This window comes from Nestor notabilis, unplaced genomic scaffold (genome assembly GCF_000696875.1).
Source record: "Nestor notabilis isolate BGI_N333 unplaced genomic scaffold, ASM69687v1 scaffold12109, whole genome shotgun sequence".
NCBI classification, from domain to species: Eukaryota; Metazoa; Chordata; class Aves; order Psittaciformes; family Psittacidae; genus Nestor; species Nestor notabilis.
Genome location: NW_009942411.1, coordinates 11,102 through 34,009, shown reverse-complemented (window position 1 = coordinate 34,009; position 22,908 = coordinate 11,102). Strand labels below are relative to the sequence as shown.

General features: G+C 41.4%; 1 protein-coding gene across 1 annotated transcript in view; it reads left to right on the top strand.

Moving 5' to 3' along the window:
- Positions 1-21,264: 21,264 nt before the first annotated feature.
- The window catches only part of MCU (mitochondrial calcium uniporter), a gene marked incomplete at its 5' end in the record, with an annotated part of 11,834 nt that continues 10,190 nt past the window's right edge, over positions 21,265-22,908 (top strand). The window contains one exon of the mRNA XM_010021393.1: positions 21,265-21,334. Within this exon, the coding sequence (XP_010019695.1) occupies positions 21,265-21,334 (70 nt within the window). The remainder of the gene's footprint in view (positions 21,335-22,908) is intronic.

Genomic DNA, 22,908 nt, shown 5'->3' with positions numbered 1-22,908 from the left:
ACCTCCTGGATTACTTGTGCTGGGCTGTCCCCTCCCTCCAACAGATATCCTATGAATGCTCATCCCTTACCTTGTGCATCCTTGCGGACTGCTGCCTTTAAAAGGGCACACGTTCTTCTAGAGGTCTTTGGTCAAAACATCCTGTTAGCTTTAGCCTTTCTCTAATGCAAGCACAGGCTTATAGCCTACTGCCCTCCCTCACCCAAGTGTCCTTGGGTGAAATGCAGGCTGGCAGATGAAATCCAAATGTTTAACGGAAAAATTACTCTAAAATATTTATTCAGTAATTGGGTTCAACAGCTTTTGCTCTCCAATTTAATCAACTATTTTATACCCACTTCAGGCTGCAGGTAATAGACTGAACTGAATATTTTGTACCTTACCTCTTTTGCATTATTCATAGCCTATTGTCTCTGTTCTCATCTTGCAAGATAAATGACCTCTGTTTTTAATAGTTAAGTTTGATTTATTCTTTCTTCAGCCTGTGTAATATTTGAACAATTCCCAGACAGATTTGGAAGATAACTTCTCGAAGACATGAAGTGTAGGATTGCATTGATCTAGCATCCACTGATGCATCAAAATGACAGCATCCATTTGAGGGGAAAGCAGACCAAGAAGAACTTTGAAAAGTATAAGTTGTCTCTTCCACAAACCAATTTACTTTTTTTTTTTTTATAGATATATTTTTTTTTTACTGGCAATATTAGAAAACTAGTTCCTTTTAATCTTATTCTGATGACTCATATTCTTTAATACTATAAGGCTATGTAATACTGGAAGTTACATACTATGCTTTTTGGCAATAGAACTGTTTTAAGAAGTTTGTCCTTGTAATTTATCCTGCTTAGCACAGCAATTGCCTGCCTTCTATGCAATGCATATGCCCTATGCAACAGCCTGAGGGGCTGTACCCCAAGGAGTGCCACAAGTAGAGGTTAAATCTAAAGTGTGTAGAACAGAATACATAAATATTGGAGGGTTTAAGTAAGTAGAGGTGTCCTAGCAGTATACCCAGTGTGTACAGTGGATAGTAGGATTGCTAAGGGTGAATGAGGAGATTGGGTGAATAAAACAAGACCTGGTAGCACTAAGAATTCACCCTGAGTGTAAAATGGAAGTTTATTTTTCAGGAAGCAAGACAAAAAAATGATGACTTGAAGCTGGATAGCCTATTTTGACCTGTGTACTTCCTGCTTTGAGTTGGACAATCTATTTGTTTGGTGTCTGACAAACCCTTCCCAAGGAAGAATAAAGTTTATTGACTGAAGGAAGAATGCTTTCTATGTGCAGATACATGGATAAATCACTTGCTTTTTACCCGAATTACCTCTTTGGGGTCTTCCCTACATGAAATCTTTCATTTGAAATACTTTACTGTGTAGTTAAAGTGCTGTGCAAACAGAGGGCTGTAGAGAGTAAGGCAGTGACCACTTGAGAAATGACACAGCTAGTTTAGACTCATTAGTTAGTTTAAATAGGGGGGAAAAAAAAAGCTTTCAATTCAGATATCACACTTGAATGGCTCCTTATTCAGGAGGATAGAGTATGAGTGTGTGTGTTCACATGTGTGTGCCTGTGTTTGGGCTCCTCTGCAGTGTATTGTTCTCTTATTTCTCCATTTTTGGCAAGTCCTTGAAAACAGTTTTGTGATTAATCGAATTGTTGATGTATATCACAAAGCAGTGATCTCATGGATAAACTTGCTTAGAAAGTACTTTCTCGACAAATAGCAAATTCAGCCAAACATTGAAACACTTCAGGTTTTTTTCTTGTTTCAGTGCCAAAATATTTTAACTGCATTAAATATCCTTGGATATCTTTGTATGAACTAGTGATAACTTTATATGTCCATGAGCCAAGAAACTAATGAAGGGTGTACAGTTCAGTAAAATATCTTTCTTAGCCTTGCCGCTCTAAGGAAGCGGTTATTGAAGTTTCCCTGGTTTGTAATAAAGAGCAATGAGCAGTTGAATGACAGGAGGCAAGGACACCTGAAGAGGGTGGATGTTATGAAAGCCTGTCAAGAGCACTACCACACTGTGCTCAATACTGGGGTGTGGTGATTTGCTGTGGGATGTACTGGGCTGATACCACCATCCAGGTAACTGGAAATGAGACAGTGGAAGTAGGTATTGGTTCCCTTCCTCAGGCAAATGTGACTTGCACTTATGAAATGTTCAAATACTGTATGGCTGTTACCTGGGAAGAGAAACCTAACATTAATAAAGTTACTAATAAGGCTTGTCAGAGGACACATCTCTTTGTGACCTGTTAAAAACACCTGAAATGAGGTATGTGAACAGACACATAACTATTTTCAGTGCCATATAGAAGCAGGTTTCAAGTTTGTACCTGACATTCAGTAACTGATAAAATTTTGACCTTGGTTTTGATCCTTGCCTCCTACTCGGTTCATGCTACTGAGTCTGGTTTAGTGGATCTGCTTCCTTCTGCATGCTACACCACCATGAATTTGCTCCTGGAGAGCAAGTGGCTCCTGCAGCTGAGCCACTGTTTCTGATGTACCAGCATGAAAAATTCTTTTCTGTTGTTTTATTCTCCTAACAGCTTTGAAATGAATGAGCAAATTCCCCCAAGCCTAAAGTGAAGTATCGCAGCCTTTTGCTTCAAAGCAACATAGTATTTCTGCATATATAAACACCCCCTTTCCTTTTCTCTTGTCTTTTTCTTCCAGGAATGTGGACCTTGTTTTTCCTATGCAGTGTGATTTGAGCTCTTGATATGTTCTGTAAACTGGCATATTGTTCTGTAGACTGGCAGAGGCATGTTCCACTCACATTTTAAACCAAAACTGGTGGTCTTTGACAAAACTACATAGTTTTTCACTTTGATGCAAATCCTGTAACTGTTGACCAGTCATGTGATTATAAAGAGAAAACTAGCTTTCTGTTTTATTTCTTCCTGTCTGTGAGGAGTGCATGAAGTGCTTATGTTAGTAGGGTATGTATAGTATATGGTGTCATGAACTGTGCTTTGAAGATGCTGAGATCAGAACTGTGGTAGGGGAAAGTGGTAAACAGGGCAAGGGCAGCCTCTCTTATACATGGTGCGTGCTAGATGACTGGTGACAGCTGATGAAACAGCTGCAAATGTAACATATGAGGTTGCCTAATATGTGACATAGCCCAACCATGTATCACTTCTTGTATTTTAGGTTTGCTCTGAAAACATATTATTAATAAATCCAGATGATTGTGCTTTATTAACCAAGTTCAAGACATGCTGGCTGGCTGCCTTTCAAAGATAATTATGTTGTTGGGTTTAAGGATTCAGTCAGGGTTTTGTGATGTAGTGCAAATGCTCCATAAAGATCTTTGCTTTCAGCTAGCTTTGTCTACAGGGAGCTTATGGAAATGTGCAGGTTGACAACAGAGCTGGTGCTTGCAGTAACTGACTCCCTTCCACTGTGCTGCCTGAACCTGACAGACACGTGGGTGCTTTGAAGATGCTTGTCATTGTTTTATTTTGCACAGAAATGGTTTACTGGTCTGAAAATCTGTTTAGCCTCCACTTTATGTTGGTCACTAGTGTGCCTTTGTCCAGAACTGCAGCATGGCTACAGCTTTAGACACATACTTGTGTGCCAGGTGTTGGATGCCTGTGGATTCTACTGAAGCGCTTGCTGCTTGTTTCCAAGCTGGGTTTAAAAAAAATAAAGATTACAATCTGAAATTCTGAAATACTTATGAACTGGTTGAATAAAATCGCCTTTGTCCTGTATGCATACGTGACTTGCATCAGTTGCTCACTACATGCAGTAAACTGAATGGTGTTCTCCTTTGGGGTGGGGGGTGCAGTACAGGTGCAGTACAGATCTATATGAGAGTACAGATGCACTGGTTCAGAAAAATAGAAGTATGGTAAATAGTTCTCTCACTCATCTTTAGGTTGTTTGGTTTTGGTGTATTAATGTTTTTAATGCTTTGAGGTTACCTAAAGCTCCAAAGTTTTCTTTAATTGCTTAAAAAAAACATCTCCAGTCTTTCAGCTTGTGGAGGCTTCTGCAGAATTGTTTAGGTGTTAGTGGTATGGACAATTCATGAGCTGCTCTAATAGCACTGTCCTTGATAGCTTATGAATTTGTTATTCATTGTTTTCTTCTTGGTTAAAAAGAAGAAAAGCTCCATTAAAGCTCCTACCAGATGACGGCTGCAGAAATGATGATGGCAGAAACTTAAAACATTACTGCTCTTGCAAACTGTTATTCTAACTACACAAATCATATGTGCTGTTGGCAACAGTTCTAAAACAAGCCAGCTGACTTTGCATGCTTTCTCCTATTCATGCAGTTTGTTCCATGGCTCTAGTGGTCACTTCTAAGATGGCCACAGTGACATCTACAGAGATGCTCCAACCCTCCACCCTGTGGAGCGGTAGGAATTCTACTTGGCTGATGTGTTAAGGCAAAATAGTTGCTGCAATGTTCAGTAAAGTGCTGACAGTCTGTGTTGTATTTTAAGGTCAGGAAAGGAGACCTGGAATTTAATTTGGTTCCCCAGCTGTGCTACATTAGCTCCTCCATGGTGTGGGACTGTAAATTTTGTGATTGTGGCAAAAAGGGGGGGCGGGGAGCAAGGGTTCTCAGGATTGGCTTGCAAGAGAACTTGGAGTGTGTTTTTTCTTGCAGTGTGGTAAAATAGTATATTGTGTTGATACTTTAGCGATTTCTATCATGTGAGATTCCTTTTAATGGACATGGAACATCTTTGGTCTCTGTATCAGACTCTTCTTCCCAGGTGCTGTAGCACGTTGGAGAAGAAAAGAAAAGGTGCCAGTCACCCAAATGGCTGTTGTGAAATGCACCTTCTGTGAAGAACAAACATTGACACTAGGTTAAAGCTTCTATTATTATCTCAACCTTTGCTACAGGCAAGCTCTTTGCTTTTTCTTATTGTTCCCGAGAACCAGACAGAGCCGGTTACCGCAGAGAAGGCAGCTAACCAGGGACACTTGACTGTTTGAGTGAACTGATGTTTCTAGCTCTTCATATGGCCCACTGTTAAAAACAAACTTCATGTCATTCTAGCAGTTGGTAAAGACAGAAAGCTGGTCAGCCCTGCTGCTATACGGATGCTGTGCAGGTGTACATGTTCAGGTGTATGTGTTTGTGTAGCTTCAGTTTCCACTGCCAGCAAATATCTTCACAGGCCCATCTTTCTTTGAAAGGGAGGCCTGCATTCTGCTCCTGGTGCATAGCATTAGACTCGGGCTGCAACCTAGCTAGTGAGAGTCAAACCAAGTAACTAGGTGAAACTTTAGGTAGAACAGGCATGAATTTTGAGGAAGGTCAGATGTGCAAACCAGGATCTGACTGAAAGAAAATGCAGCTTAAAAACATTTCAGGTGCTTTACTCATGGGCTGGTCTAAAAAATGTGTGCTGTTGTAGTTATAAATCCACTGCTGCAAAATGTTCAGAGACAAGGTGTGAAGGGAGTGAGTTGCTGGAGCAGCTCCTCAGCAGGTAGTTGGCAAAGCCAGTGTCTGTGGCTGCTGCTGCAGAAGACCTTGGTGTCACAGACTTGCAAAATTGTTCCTCTGTGCAAATTTGTATTTTGAACAGAAGGTTTTCCTAGAAGGGGAAAAACGGCTGTTTTGAACTTGGCTGTTCATGGCTTCTTGATGCTCAGACAATCCATTTGGGCACAAAGACTTGTTAAATGATTTCTTATTGTTATTCTTTACTACTTAATTTGGGATACTTGAAGGAATCGCCAGATGGAATAGGTGGAAAAACACTTCCTTTATGGAACTTAGTCAGCTGTCATGTGGTTTTGAAACAAGCTTCTTGCTACACACTGTGCTGTCTAACTTTGTGTTTATTTGAATTAGTCTGCTTCCAAATTCATGTGAGGCACAAGAGCCTTTTTTAGGTAGCAGTGTATGAGTATGCTGTATTTTCTCCTGTGATAAACATGTAAAGCAGTATTTCAGCATCAGAGCTTATGGACTCTAATACTCTTTGCTCCTAGAACATGTCACAAGAAGTCTCAGACCTCAGGCTTATAAAAACGAAGTAGGAAGAGTCTTTGTACAGTCAGTTCTTGAGTACAGAAAATATATGCACTTCTACTTTGCTGTTACAACTTACATGTACAGTAGTGCTGGTAAAATTACACAGTGGTGATTCCAATATCTAGCTGTTGTTTTGCCCTTCACAGGTGACCTTGGATGCAGGATTCAAAGCAGGTTGAATTAGAGTTTCTTGTCTTGCCTCTGTTGTTAATGGCAAAGGGTGTATGGTTCCCCAAGCAGTGCTTTAATAGCTGTAGTCAAATGCCTATGAAATCTAAGGATCAGTGGTGGTTGTTTCTCTGGAGTCACATGTCGTTTCCTTCTCCCCTTCCCAAACTGAGCGTTGCTCTGTCAGACGGAAAAGGTACCACATATCAGCTAATGATTTGCTTAATAGCACAGTTTAAGCACCAGTGCAATCAATCTAGTGACAGAGTTAAAATTATCTCCTAATTACATTGAGAAGCAAAGAAATCCTGGCTCGTGGGGGGTAAGAGATTGCATTTAAATGCAGTTCTAGGAAGGTTTGGGGCATAAAAGGAAGTTCATGTCACCCCACTAAGGTGAGCCTGACACTTGTATGAGTTACTTTTAGCCAGATCAGAATGAGCATTTTAAGCCTCTTGCTGGGCTGAAAATAGTGTGGGAAAGCTTATTGAAATCTGTTTTGGGCTATCCAGGCTTTCTTTCTGTTTAATCTTTTGAACTTCCTTTGATGCAAAGTCCATGAGTACTTGTTCTTCTTACCTAGAAATAAGCCACCACCTAAACCAGCAAGTGTTTGATTCTTCTGTGCAATTCTTTTAAATAGGGGGTAGGGGTACATCTGTGTAGTCTTGTAATTTCCCAGTACCCCAGAGGAAACAAGGTGGGAACTCTACGGAACTGCCAGGGGCTGGATTGTGACTTGGTAGTGTTGAGGTGGCTGTGAAAGAAATGACCACAGGGGCTGCTGCAGCTAGTACCAGCTTCCTGTTACACAGCAAGAGCCTGTGATGCCAATGACACTTGTAATGCAGATCAGTGAAGTAACAGCACCACAGCGTGAAGCTGAGGTGGCTTTGCATGCTCATGGTTCAGCCAGCAGGGACTAGGAGTGCTATAATGTCTTGCTGTGATTTCTGGGAGGGGTTGTGAGTTTAACCCTTGTAGGAGAGCTGCCTCTATCCAGGGAAATTACATACAGATCTGACACTTAGGTAAGGCTGCTTTCCTAGAGATCTTGTTTCTCTGGTGAAACCAGGTACTTAATCTTCCTTAGGCAAGATACTCTGTCTGGAAGATGCAGAATTCCAAAACAGGAGTTTTAAATTAGCTAAATTAAGAATAATAAACCTGTGTGGGAAAACTCCTTCTCCCAGAAGTCCCTTCAGCTACAGTGTTCTTTCCTACAAACTTGTCAATGGGTTTTTCCCACTAGCTGCCAAAAGCAGAAGGGTGATAGTTATTCAGTGGTCTTGGAGATGTTATTTCTGAAATGTTCAGTGGTCTGGAGGATGGAGGTTTTGGCAAGCCTTTGGTAATCCAAAGAGTCATAGTGCCAAACTCATTAAATTTAATACTCTAAGTTTAAATCTGTCTTCCCATTACACAGTAAGCAAGAAGGAAGGCAAGGAGACCAGCAGTTATTACTGATCAGATTTACCACTGTGTAGTGTTGGTCTGTCAAACTTGCTTTTGTAGTTAAATAATGTGTACATAACAAATTGCACCTTCTGTGAGAAATAGAACAGGTCTTACAAATGTTTCCAAGGACCACTAACAGGCTGCATTCCAGCCTATAAAACTCTTAGTGTATCTCTTTATAACGAATCTTCCTTGCTTTCTGGTGTGGAAAAGTAATTTCTTGTAAGAGGGCGCGCTAGTCACCCACCACCCATGCATGATTTCACAAATTGTATTGAAGCTCTTGCAATTGTAACTTTGTCTTAATTTTTTTTGCCAATATACTAGTTATGTTCTTAAATTACAGGAGCACAATGTAGAATGAGACTTTTGTGTTATCTTAATTGGCCTCAGAATACTCAAGTACACTGTGCCCACTATGAGAGAGGGCAAGGTAAATGCATTTTTGTTTGCTGTACAACCTCTGTACTGATAATAACAAGATTGTTCCAAATGCCACTGCAGAAGTCGCACTTGTCTGGAGAAACCATGTCATCTTGTCACCCATGTGGGATGTAGTCTGGTTGAGTGGATTTGCTGTATTTTCCTATTCCTGAAAAAATACTGTTTGCAGTTGGTGCAGTGTCCTGCACTGCCATGCAGCATTATAGCAAGGCTGTGACCTGCGTTCCTTCTGTTTTGCTGCTCTATGGCCATGCTACCCTACTGCTTTTCAAGCCATGCTTTGTGTTTTCTGTTTGCCGTAACTGTTTCTCTTAGAAATTAGTGATATTTATTTAATGTGGATTTCATGGAATTGTTACTGGTTTGTGTGTCTCCTGTGTGTCTAAAACAGTGGTCTGCTTTCCACTGGGTTTTCTGTGGTTTTTTTTTTTGTTTGTTTGTTTTTTGTTTTGTTTTTTTTTTTTTAATTTTGATTTTTTTTTTTTAATTTCTAGAGCTCTCTTATGGAATTGTTTAGTATTTAGCTGGCCAGTCACAGTATTTACAGCTACCTGTTTTAGTACTTTTCTTAATGCTTTCTCAATGGCTAATGTGTTTCCATTGCTGAGAAAGTGCTGAGAAAGCCAAAACTTTGCATGCTACCTGTATTGGTTTGAGTGCTATCAGGGGACTTGGTTGCTGCAAATAGAACCTATTTGGTTGGAAGTGTTTGGACCTCAGACCTGAACTCTTAACTAGCAATGCCTTGCTGCTTTCTGTTTTGTTTTAGTAATAAGCTTTGTCTATACTAAACAAAAAACCCAAACCAAACCCCCAAAAGACTAGTGGAACAAAACCCAAACTAAACAAAAAACCTCAAACAAACCAACCCATGAAACTTCAAAACAAATAAACAAAAGACACCTGTGAAAAGAGGAACCTGCTTTCAATGTCTCTTGAGAATATTTCTGGACATGTAATCTTTTAGCAGATACAGTTGGAAATAATCATGACCAGCATCTGTGACAGCTAACTGTGGTTCACTTAGAAAAATTTGTTTTCATAGAATCATAGAATAGTTAGGGTTGGAAAGGACCTTAAGATCATCTAGTTCCAAACCCTCTGCCATAAGCAGGGACACCACACACTAAACGATGTCGCCCAAGGCTCTGTCCAATCTGGCCTTGAACCACCGCCAGGGTTGGAGCATTCACAACTTCCTTGGGCAACCTATTCCAGTGCCTCACCACCCCCACTGTGAAGAACTTCTTCCTTATATCTAACCTAAAGTTCCCCTGTTTAAATTTAAAGCCATTACCCCTTGTCCTACCACTAGAGTCCCTAATGAAGAGTCCCTCCCCAGCATCCTTGTAGGCCCCCTTCAGATATTGGAAGGCTGCTATGAGGTCTCCACGCAGCCTTCTCTTCTCCAGGCTGAACAGCCCCAACTTTCTCAGCCTGTCTTCATATGGGAGGTGCTCCAGCCCTCTTCTCATCCTCGTGGCCCTCCTCTGGACTTGCTCCAACAGCTCCATGTCCTTTTTATGTTGAGGACACCAGAACTGTGCACAATACTCCAAGTGAGGCCTCACGAGAGCAGAGTAGAGGGGCAGGATCACCTCCTTTGACCTGCTGGTCATGCTTCTTTTGATACAGCCCAGGATATGGTTGGCTTTTTGGGCTGCAAGCGCACACTGCCTGATCCAGTTCACCTGTTATCCAGTTCACCTGCATAAGCAGACAGGGATGAAAGAAACTGATTGTAGTGGAGTCCTAACCCTGAATCACTCTTCCTTTACTTTTGGATCTTCTAAGTTTGTTGGTATCTATTTTGGAGGTGACTGCAAGCTTGGTGCAAGCACAAGACTGCAGAACTGTGATCCTAGAAGACTTCACAAGCTTTGAAAACACGGCAGAGTCCTACCAGTATGTGAGCTGTTGAAATGTGCTCTCTCCATTGTTTCTTCACTCACTACAGCTAAACCTAAGACTACAGCAAGACATGGATGGAAACCCCAAGCTGCTTTAAATGACAGTGTCTTAAAGTGGGAAGTGGCCTTAGGACTTCAGCTTTTCTTGTTTCAGGAATGACCCATACTGACTGACTGGTCCTGGTGAAAGTCTCAAATTATTTGGTGTGTTTAGTCTGTTCTTGCTAGCGCATGTTAAGTCCCTATAATGCAAACAGCACAACCCAGTAAAAGTGTAACTTGTCTACAGTGCTGTGGCTGTTCTGTAACAACTTACTTGCATGGCCTGGGTAGTTGCAGAGGGAAGGGTTTTGGCTCTTTGCTCGCTGTGTGACACGAAGGCAGGGGGTGAAGTTGTCCAAAGGAGGTGTATGTATATGGAAAAATGAGGGGGCTTTCACCCAGCTTGCATTAAGACACATGCGTGTGAGGTGGTACAGTTGTGTGGTGGTAGATGGTCTCTCTGGCATCGTAAGACTATGCCTACAGAGGAGAAGAAGCCTGGGGTTCAAGGTTGAAGAACTTTAATAATTAGCACTGGATCAAAGGAAAAGTCCTGCAGGCCTATTTACTGCAGTGAGAAAGTATTAAAAAGGTTCTTGGAAAGTATGGAGAGTATCCTATTCTGAATGGGCTGAGCCAGACTCCTTGATTGGATCAAAAGCATGTTTTGAATGATGCCTGTCCCTTCATGTTTCTCTATGGAGGCTTTTTTGCTCTGTTTCATGTGTATATTTAATTTTCCTGAGAAGAATGATTCAATTTTCCTTAACTAGCTGCAGCTGTCAATGAAAATACTGACTGTAAAGGTGTGTCTGACAGCTCATATAATTCAGAGCCAGATTATAAATTGTTGTCTTCTAGGCCACTGAACACCTATCACAATATATTAAACCCAATTTAATTGATTTGGAAAAGCTTTAAGGAAGTGACCTAGCCAAAGATCTCACATTACTTTCCACTCCAAATCCCCCTCTCACAGGATAATCTTTTCTCCCAAGGCTGGTAATTCTAAAACGGTCTTAGAGAAATGGTAATTTTTCTAGTGGTTTGTTTCAAAGACTTCTCAGTGTCTAAACATGAATTAAGCCACAGTGTTCATACTGGAAAGAAGCGTGAACTACCCTTAGCATGCGTATCTCTGAGTTGTTTATGGCTTTATGATTGGGAAGTAGTACTAATTGGCTTTTCAGGGCTGACTGCTAAAAACTGTTTTGTGTTGGATCTTTTTTGTGTTTTATTCTTTGGATGAAGCTATAACAGTTTCCATGGGGGAAAAATTTTAGATGGTTAGAGGTAGAAACACAGTAATTTATATTCTGGATTTTAAAACAAAAAAATGCTTTTGCTGAAACAATCTGAAAATGTTCAATTAAAATCCTAGTAAAACAATCCTTGTAATCTGCATGATATAGAATTAGTAGAAAACAGTATTTTTAAATCAAAACTGAGACTGGAACCAGATGTTTGTGAACTCCTTATGTAATTCTCCCCTATAATCTTGGTTTATCACATATACTGGCAGTGGATAACATGGTAACTATTGAAAATGTGTAGGCAAATGTTTGGTCTGATTTTCTTTAAGGTTCTTTAGTGATTTAACTTAGATGCACTGGTTTAATCATTATATAAACTGAAGGTGTGTTTGTGCATAGTGCATGTGTCCATCAGCCCAGTTTCAACTAGTTACCCTAGGAGGTAAATAGAGGAGGAATGTTCAGGAAGTGACAGAATTGATTGGTGCTGATGGTGACCTGGCCATGGACTCCGTGGTGGCACCTCACAGGGAGAGGCAGCCCTTCATTAGGATGTTCAGCATCTTGTCCTGCTACACTCAGCCTGAGGGAGTGATGGACATGACTAATCTTGCTCTGAGAACAGCACTGGCTGTCAGATGAGATGATTGATTTGAAATGATTTATTGTTATTAGCTTTCCCCAAACTTTGTTTAGCTGTTAGTGCCTCTGTTGTGCTTTCATGCATTCAAGAATAATTATGTTGTTCAGTTTTGTAGCACAGTAATTCTGTACAAGAGAAGCTGAAATTAATAGTTTTGAGCTAGTGAGTGCTATAGGAGATGCTGTTACAGTTATTTCCTTTATCAGTGGTCAATTAAATAAAGCCCTTTTGATCGCTGGGTCTCTCCCTTATCTTCCAAGAGATGACTGATGGTGAAGTGGTCAGTGCAGGCACTGGAGCTCCAGTCAGACCCACTTGCTGCCAAGTTTGAGAACAGGGGGTTTTGGGGAGTCGTCCCACAGATGATAAATGCATGCCTCCTCCAGAGGCACAGGACCAAATTGGCTCTTCCGTGCATTTCCTAGCTAGGGTGGAATTGTAGCACTGCAGTGTTGAGGAACTTCAGAAATACTGCCAAGTTTGTGTTTCTGAAACCATGCTCAGAATGCTACAGGGTACCATATGGCTCTTCCTTGTACTGTACAGAAGGGTCAACCTTAGTTTCCTATCTCCTTTCACAGACAGGCCAGGTGAGACGAGCTGAGGAAAGCTGAACTGAGAAATCTTCAAAGCTGTTATTTAACATGCTATTTAAACATCAGGCTCAAAATAAGTATGTTTGTGTTCTTAATGCACTTCATTAGTATGTCAGTAAAGATCTGCCTCTGTAGAGTGCTGCCTTTCAATTGTGTTTTTCTGCTGAGTTGCACATAACCTGTGGCACACAGTAGGTGAGCACTGCACCATTTCTTCTCTCAGAGTGGGTGTGGGAGGCTGTCCATTGAAGTAATCAGGTACAAGGTACATCGTTAAGGATATTAAACATTAACATTATAGGGATATTAAGTTTGTGTATAAGTTTCCTTGATCTGTGGTCTGACAGCACAATGAAACAATGTTTTTTAATGGCTTTAAAATACTGGAATTTTTTTCTTCTGTGGCTCTCATATGACGATAACTTGCCAGGGAACATAAGTGATTTTGAAGTCAGAATTGCACAGTAACAGTCCTTATGGTAGATAGCATATCGAAGGGAAAAATGTCTGGCATCCACCCTTCATGAAATGGAAGATTTTTTTTTTTCAGGGCTTCATGGTAAGATGTGTGTGGTGCTAGCAAAAGGACTGACTTTTGCGGTATTAATCACACCTGATGGTGAACTGATGCAAACTGAATGTAGAAAGCAAAGAAGCATGCCAGTTAACATTCTATGCTTTGGTATTTCTTACAGAAGAAACCTGGCCAATGTTAGTTGGCCACAGGTATTTTTAGCTGTTTATCAAACCTATGTGTTTTGTCTTAGGACCTGGACATCCGAATGTGAGAATATCTGTAAAACTTAGCTGCCACTTCGGGGCAATACTCAAACTCCGCAACTAAGCATTCATAAAGTATTCAGTCCTAAAGCTAATTCAGTCTCCAGGTTTACCCTGTAAGGCTCATAATCCACCAGAAGGAACTTGCCTTTAATGCTTGGACTGACTTGATACTACCTTGTGGGTGCAAAAGAACTGCCTTTTGTTGTCTAAGGCACTCCTTCACACATGCTTATGTTTCTGCTCCACCAGTTCTCTTTTTGAACCAAACCCAGGTAAGGCTAGATACAGGGATGAGATTATTTTTTTTTTAACTTGCTTTTTTTTTTTTTTTTCTTTGTGGCGCTCCTTCCTGCAGGAAAGTGAGCAGGGGATTGATGATGTAGGACTCCCCCAGGTACTGAGGATGTAGTGGGCCACTGTGCTTACGGAATTCTGTACCTCTGATTTTCAGCTTGCGCTGTTTCTCCAAAGCTGTAGATACGCTGGTGCTGATGCTGAAGGCTGCAAGAGCATGCATCTTTTCAAGAGCTGAAAGCAAGGTTCCCTCATTTCTGAGTTGATTTCCTTGGAAAATGAGTGCAAGTTGGCTGCTCCCCAGCAAACAAAGACAGAAGGAATTTCCTTGCACTTGTGGAAATCTCACTTCATAACTCTTTCATTCTTGGTGGTGTTAAGTGCTAGGGATGTGTCAATGAGCTGCTGTTTGCTCACCAGGAAGCACTTTGTATGGTATGGAAGCAATTAGGGAGAAGACGGGTAAGGGCTCTTATCAACTGTCTATAACAAAGACAAAATTAATTGCTTTATGGGGTTGAAAAGTGCTAGAGGAAGAAAAACAAAAAACAAAGCAACAGTAAGCTGTGCTGGAGGAATGCTGTGGGGAATCCATTTGATTCCTTCTCTCTGGCTATATGGTTTTCAGCTGTGAGTGGCTGAGGGAGACGAAATCATGAACCCTGAAGTCAGTGGGATCAGAACTCACTAAATTCTTCAAACTGCTTTTTAAAAAAGGACCCTTTTATTTTAGGAGAGAGGTACCATCCTTTTCAGTACAGGAAGATTCAAAAGTAATGCATGTGGAAACTGGGGAAAGGAGTTCAGTTCTGCCTTTTCTTTGTCTCAGGTTTCAAAGCTGACACAGGTTTAAAAGTATCGTGGTACTTTGGTTTCTGTTTGTCAGACTTCCAGAATGCAAGGGAATTAAAATTGTCAGCATTTTTCCCCCTCCCCACTCCCACCCGTGGTCACCATGAGGGCTGTATTAAAGAAACGGAATTTGAACTATTCTACCTCCAATAAAGTAAAAATATTTTTACAGTGAAACTGTGATCTGGCATCACAAACTGCAAGGGACATGTTCCAGCCCTGCTTTGGTTTGCCTGTAAGAGGACTGTGTGAAGTTTGAATGAAAGAGGGAGTATGGTGGTCTGGTGTTACCATAGTTATCATCTGTTTCAAGTAACGTGGGAATAGTGTAATTCTCTAGGTTGTTAACATCAGCAATAACATGAAGAATATAGGCTGAGAAAAAAATGTGTGTGTGGGGGGGGTGTTTTTGTTTTGTTTTGTTTTGTTTTTGTTGGTTTTGTTTTTTCCAAGGGGGAGTGAGGTGACAAGGGAAACGCTTGTTAAAAGCAGTTGAGACTGCTTGACCAATATGCTTATCATGTCTTTAAACTTTTTCCCTTTCATTACCTCCTCTTCTCTGTCTTGCCCTGAAGAGGCTCTATCAAAGCCATCAAAAGCAGTGATGTTCCTGTTACAAAACTCGTTTTGTCGTTGCAGCATTTCCACAGCAGCGATAATGCCTGGGAGAAAGGCGACATGAAGAGCACGGAGCAACTGCTTCATACCTCTGTTTGTTTGTTTGTTTTTGCGGGGTTTTTTCCTTCCTTTTTCTGCAAAGAATATATCTCCTTCCTTCTACCCTCACCTTTTCCTGAACACTGTGGATTACCTGTTTAAGGCAGATGGGCAAAGGAAGTAGGATGAGAAAGGAATATTTATAGCTCACCTCCTGTTTATGTTCCTTTCCTAGCAGATGTGAAGAAGCTCTGTACTAGTGCTGGGAGAAAATTCAGGCAGGAATAAGAAGTGTGGCAAATGAAGACCATTTGCTAATGTGTAGGTCGTACAAAGTGCTTCCAAATGCAAAGATTAACACTTCCTACATTTTACTGGCATTGCCTTTTTTTTGTCCATCTCCTCAGCCTGATTTTTAAAATAAAAAAAAAAAAAAAAAGGAAAAACTGAAGAGGAATAGCACTATAGCACTGCAGTTCAGATGGGTTCTTGTTTTCTTGACCTTCATCTGCAGAAACGTTGCCCTGTGGAGGCAGCAGGTGTGAAATGTTCTCTTCGGGACAAAAGCTGACCTCTCAAGTGGGATGTGAGCAAGGACATACTGACAAAGAGAAGCAGATGGGTTCAAGACAGTGGGATTTAATTGGACAAGTGCTCAGGTCCTGGGAAACAAGCCATATGGTTTAAAAAGAGGCAGCATTTTGGACTTGTTGAAAACTGGGGAGAAAATTGTGTCCAGAGGTGCAGGGCTCTTCTGCCTTCACTGGAGGTGTGTTGCAGGAGCACAGCTCCAAGGTACAAAGGCTTTCCCTGCTATGCTCTCCCCTCTGGCCCAATGTTTGGGATTTTGCATGCCAGTTTGCTTCAGGGCAGCAAAGTGGTGTGGTGTGAGTGCTACCATTGCAAGAGCAAGTGCTGTTTTATTGCATTCCAGGTTCCCAAAAAGAAGCACAGGGTGTGCCTTGAAGGAAATGCTTCACATAGTATTTACTATGTAAATGTATCCAGAGACTGTAGGATACAGTCCTGCGTACAGGGTTGTTGAACAAATTTCTGGTAAAGTTGGGCTCAATTGCAGAAGAACATTGAGATTTTTTTTCTTGTTGTTGATGTTGTTTTCTAAAGGGAGATCTTGGAAGGGCCAAGGTGTCCAGATCTTTCAAAGGAACAGAGGTAGTGAAGAAGGGGGTGAAAGATGCCACACTAGCCCATTTTTCTCTCTTTGGAGGTTTCTGAGGAAGCCTGGGAGGATGCTGAAGAAGGCATCTGAACTTAGCAGGGCTGTGCCTGGACGCTAGCAGTAGGATCCTGCTTTGCTGGTATTGTGGATGTACGGGCCGCTGTCAGGTCTCTTTATCCCATTGCTGTCCCCAGGCTCACAGGAAGGACTGCTGCAGGCATCCTTCACGTTGGAGGACTAAAAAGATCCTGTCTGTTCTCAGAGTCCTGCATTGGTTCATATGTAAAAGATGTTATTTGCAACTGTTGCTTTTATTAGTTTCTGTAGGGGATGCCCAGAGGTTGAGTGGTCTCTGAGGAGACAGTAGGGCTGCCTCAGGCCGGTTTTTGGCAGGTTCTGGTGGCAAGACACAGCCCCAGCCCCTCAGCTCCACTGGTGGTGCCTTGGAGAATCTGAGGTAAGAAAGGGGAAAAATGCTGGGAAAATGAAATGAATGAGGGAAAAAAGTGTGAGGAACAGCCTTGCAAACACCAGGGTGAGAAGAGAAGGCTCCAGATGCCAGGCCAGAGACTTCCCTGCTGCTTGTGCTCCAGCATGGGGTCCTCCATGGGCTGCAGCAAGGATGGCTTCAGAAGGAACCTCCATTGCCCTGCACCCCTCAAGCTGGGGGAAGGACTTGGCAGTGAGGGTGACAGTTGGGTCCTGGAAAAAGGGGTAGGATGAGGCAAAGGTGTGTTTATTTCTGCCTGGTTTGTGCTGTTATCTACTTTAATTGGCAGTAAATCAAATTTCCCCTAGTTGTGACAGTGATTGGTGGGTGATCTCCCTGCCTGAGCTTTTCTGTCTTGCATCCTCTGTTCCTGCTGAGGAGAGGAGTGAGGGCAGCTGGCTGGGCAGCTGGCCACAGTCAATCCACCACTGTTATATGCACTTAAATCCAGTAGGAGCTTTACATACTGGTGCAAAAATATTAGCTGTTTTGGTAAGTTACGCATCATGGAACTTGAACAGCAATTCCTGGGCAGAACATGATTCTGGTCAGTATCTCTGGTGTGAGGGGGAAGCAAAATGAGAGCACAAAAGGGGACCCAATGACTTCTTATGAAAGTACTGTTTCAGAGACTGAAATGTAACAGACTGAGTAGAGGAGCAGGAGTGGAAGCCCTGAGGAAAAGATTGATAAATAGAACTCTTTGGCACCTTTGAGGTGGGTTGCTTGGGTTATTGTGAATGCTCGGGGAAGCTTGCAGCAATTTTTGTCATCAAGATGCTGGCCAGGAGGTTTTAGGATAGCCACTGTCAGAGCCAGGAAAGGCACTCAGATTTTCGTGTTGTGAAAGTTGGGATAGAGAGGAAAATAGCTGTTGCTTGTAGGAAAAGGTGAGCTGCTTCATGATAGCCTTATTTAAAGGAAGACCTTCATAAACCGTAAAATAGATGTTGTTGCTGGCGCTTGCAAATGTATCTCTTAAAGATTTCACTCAAGGTAAGCAATTTTTACACAGCAAATGCTCCATTTTTCACAAAAGCTTTGTGGCTTTTGCTGTACTGGTACTCCAGGTGATGAGTTAACAGCATGTTTTGCTTGTTTTTCTAGATTAAGATACACACCTTTTCTGTGCTTGGTGTGTTTTGATTTTTTTTTTTCACTGCTTCTTTTTTTAGACAACTTGATTCCTGATTTTAATTAGGGTTCCGAGATGTGTTACCCCAAAGTTGTTACCATTCTATCATTGGTAATTACATAAAATGCAGAACCTGCGCTCTGCCAGATTGCTCCCTCTTTTCCCATCAGAAGAGCAATCACTGATAGCTAAAAGGCTGTTTTTTTTTCTACTAGGGCTTTGATTAACTTTGTCAACCGTGTAGAATTGGGATAACAGCGTCTCTATAGGCCCTAATGTAGCTATTTTTACCTTTAGATTGTCCAATAAAGACCTTGACAAGAGTGGAGGAAGTGTTAGTTTTAGACAAAGGACTGGGATTTTATTTTTTGTTTCTCCAGCTCCCTTAATCATTCTGGGAGCAAAGCTGCTGCGTAACCAGGAGCCTCTTAAAATGCATCTTGCTGCATGGATGTGAAAAGTGAATTCCTGCTTCTTATGCCCTTGAGACCCAGAAAGTTTTTCTGGTGTTTAATGCTTCTGATTTCAGTGGTCTGGCTTTGGTGCTTTTCACCCTGCAAGTACCATTTATTTTGGAAGTGGTGGGCAAGCAAATCTATCTCAACTGAAACCCGTGTGGATGTACTTATTCCACACTTCATTGCTGAGGTGGTGAGCTGTTGATCATTTGTTTGCAGGCAAAGCTTGAAAACAAGTTCCTGTCCTCTGCCCCACACTGCTTTAGTCCCAAGCTTCATTTCTGCATAAAGCTGTTGGATTGCAGATATTGGATATTTCTCTCCACCTCCGTTTTAAAATAGCTGCCACCCTTCAAGAATAAAAATGATTGATACCTTAGGCTCTCCCTAACCTTCAATGGCAGAAGGTGGTGTTTAGGTCTCTGCTGACTGAGTTCATTTGTTCCCTTTTTTCTTTTCCTAACCAGTAGAGACTGTTTGCTTAGATAAGAAATTTCTAACAGCAGCATGTTTGGAACCACAGGAGTGACAGATACTTACAGTTTAACCAGTGTCTTTTCCTGTAAAATGTAATGGCAGCACACTGCTGTGGGGTTAATGAATGAGTCTTGCTTCAAACCTGAATCAGGGTGAAAGGATTGTCAAAAGAGGTTAAACCCTGGGGACTCCTCAGCTTTTTGATGAACCGCCCAACATGCCCTGTTTTTTAACTTGTTTTGCCTTTTCCCTTGTTCTTGCTTGTATTGTATGAGGGCAGGAGACTTCTGGAGCTAGCTTATACCTGTCAAATACTTGTGGTCTTCAGGTAAAGTCTTTAAGGATGCTAGCTGATAATACCTTTCAGTTATATAGCTCTTTTGCGATGGGATAATGCTGGGTTAAGTGGGGTTTAGGATTTTCTGGAAGCTGCCATGAAAATCTGGTGGAAAGGCAGGCTCTTGATGTGCAGTATTTCAGAAATAAATGATTAAATGCCATGTGAAAGGGAAGAGTAAAGCAGTGAAAAACACATATCTGAAAGTGCTAGCTCTGCCATGGGACTGGGTGAAATAAGTATATAAACTGCTTTGTGATAGCATGCTCTGACAGGAGCTTTTGAGTATTGCTGTATAAGTTCTGCCCACTTGCAATTGTATTTGGCCTGATACTATTTTTAGAAGGATAAAAATTGAAATTACTGGTTTCAAATAGGAAAAACTAGTCCTTTCCCCACCCCCACCCCAAACTTCCTATAGAGACTTCCCTTTTCTAGGTAAAATTTCCTCTGAAAATTGGCTTATGTGTGGTATGGCTTCTTATCATTGAAGCTTCTGACTGTTTTCATACTCTATTAGCGATGCCAAGGCAGCAGAGCTTGATTTGTCTAGGATGTGAGACACGTTTTGCTTGAGTGCTTTTTAGTTTTAAACCTGTTTTTCTTCAGGTGTGTAGAGGTGTTCCTGGTTGCTCAGTAGTAGCACATGGGTGTTTGTCAGTCCAGAAGACTTGCTATTTTTGCACAAGCAAAAAGGCAAAATTGTCCTTTGGTTCCCAGTACATAGGGTTTGGGTTTTTTCAAACGTTACTTTTGCCAAAACAGACAACTTACAACTTAATTTCAGTTACAGCTGTTTAATGCCTCGTTCTCTTTTCCTGTAAGCTGGCTTGACTGTGGGAAGCTGAAAATGCAATTGCAAGGAGGAAAACTGAAAGTTAGTTGACTGATTTTCATTAAGACAGTGTAAAACAGAGTGTAAATAAAGCACAAGGGAGGGTGAATTTCTAGAGCTGTCAGTGCCGTGACCACCTGGGCCATAGGTCATGCTTTCAAGACACTACTGTAGATGAAACACTCCTTGATTGGTATAGCAGACTTCAGAAGAAAAGTGAAGTAGCAGATAAAGCTATTTTAAGTAGGTTATTGAAAGCAACCTCACAAAATATGGAGGTGTGGACAATTTGGCAGGGAAATAATCAACAGCCTGGCTTTTATTTGCAAACTTCTGATAGAAATTTACTTAAAAAAAACAAGTCCTAACTGTGAGATACCTCTATAGAAATGCAAGTTTAGCAGCTGTATTTTAGACCGTAGGAACGCCCATATTACACCACAACTGTTGAAAAATGTGACTGGTAGTCACTGAAATACATACCGCTATAGGCAGATGACAGCTGGTGTTGCGTCTTTTGTTTAAAATTTGTCCCTCTTGTGCTAGAATTGTAACTTCCCTGTTGGGGGAGGATTGCAGTTTAGCTCAGTATCACAACTTTTTGTTTTCTTCTTGAAAAACTTGTTCTTCTATGAACAGGCATATTTACTGCTCGTAGCTTGTAGAGTTTGGCTTCTCTCTGTAAGGACAAAAAATACACTTCAGCACTGAAAACAGCCTAAAAGAGCGAACCTAGGAGAATCCACAACTAACCTAACCCTCCTCCACTCTTATGCTAATACTTCCTTTTTTTTTCTGTAACCTTTTAATAACTGATGCTTTTATGACTTCTACTTTCCATACCTGCATAGTAATATAAACTTATTTCTTAAAATGATTAGCTCAATGTGGCTTTAAAAATGTGGTTTACACTGGGGGGAAGGGGGGAGGGAATAACAGCTGTTCCGTTATAGATTCTCACTCAAAACTATGTGCGCTAAGAGTGAGGTGCGTGGAGGTGAACTTGGCTGAAGGGGGAAACCCTACCGGGTGACAGATGGTGAGAGAAGAGGCTGTTCTTGACAGGCGTTCTTGAGGCGGATGGGAGGAAATGCCCAGCGCAGGCACTGGGGCAGGTGATGGCGGGAGAGGGGACAGGAGGTGGCACTGTGGTGTGATTCCGCCAGACGAGCAGCACTGAACATTCGTCCTTTTTGCTGTGCTTGTATTTTCTAGGAGCATCAGAGGCTTTCTCCTTGCCAGAGCGTGAGAGTGGTCTATTGCAGTACAGTAGTGCCCTCTGATGGTGAGTATTGACACGGAGGAACTCTTTGCTCGCTTTAGACTTCACTAACTTAAACGGTATTCCCTGACCTCTTTTCTGTTTGAGACTTTTTTTGGCTTGGAGGTAATCCAGTTTTGAACTAAGGAAGTGACAGAGAACAAAGTCAAGAAGAATTAAGGAAACTGTCAACGTTTCCAATAACTGTTCTGACAAATCTGGATAGTTTTTATGAAGAAAGATGTAATTGCATGTAACTGTCCAAATATATTTTGCTAGATGTTTTCCTGACGTGCCCATGAGATCTGTGTAATGCCTACCTGTCAGGGTACTGTCTGCCCTGTTAACTTCATTTATGTAATGAAAGTGCAGTTCATACCAGCTACTTGCCCAAACAGTTGAAAGCACTATTTGCTGCAGTAAGTTGTGAAGTCACGGCAATTTTGTTCCTTTATTTAAATTCTGGGACAGCTCAGACATTAAGCTTTTATCAAAAAAGTTGTCATAACATATAGCAAAAGAGTGCACTGGTGGAACTTAAAAAATCTTAGTATACCTGCATGCAAAGAGGAAGCAAGCAGCTTTGAGATCACTGCCTGCTTAACATCTGCATGCTGTGCGCAAAGGCTAGAGCACTTATGCTGACTGACACAATCAGTTAGTGAATCCTGTCCCCATTAAGGCTTGTTAATAAAGTCTGAAAGCTAATAAAGGGTTTCAAGCACAACTGCTTACCCTGCCAGGATAGTGTATGCAAACACAGAGTACGTGACTGCTGTGGAGAACTCAAAATAGACTCCCGAAGGCTTAAATAGGTAGAAATGTAGAGGACACATGTAGGGTTGAGAGGATAATTTGTGTAGCTAGTTGCCCGGTTTGATTTTACCTCTCTTCACATTGTGCTTGAATACTTCTCTTGTTATTTCTTCCAATGACTTCCCCTTTACCTTTAGTAAATGTTAAACACTGACTTTGACCACAAAGGGTTTTTTTGTACTTTGTTTTGGCCTAGTATATTGCTTAAGTTATGTAAGAACAGAAATCTTTTAAAAAATACTAATGACTTGTTATTGGTGCACATATGGTTGAATCAAACCTTTGTGGTGCTTGGATGAAATTCATACCTCAACAGAACCTCACAATATAGTGTGTAAAGCTTTTTAAATCCTCTATGGTCTTATTTAAGCAGTATCCCTGGCTAGGTTGTACGTGTCTGTAAATGTAAGTGAAATACACTTGTATGCTAGTTACTTACTTTTTTTCTCCTGTGCATTTAAGTACTAGCTTAAAATGTAATCTGTGAAGATTAGCTAAAATGTTAGCTCTATAATTAGTGAAATGCCAAAACACTTTGTCCACTTAGTAACCTGTAGTTGCCCTCATGCAGGCAATCCACAGGGCTATTGGAGCAGACGAGAGCAAGGCAGCCGGTCATATCACAGTGTCTTGTTAATAACTTCACTGGAGCTTGCTGTTGCTGGCTGTTAATTTGTGTTATTGACATGTCCTTTGGATTTTTTTCTTTTGCGTCTGAACTCTTTCCTCTATAAGGCAGGAAAAATCTGACCAGATGTTAATTGTGCGGGAGGTGATGAGAG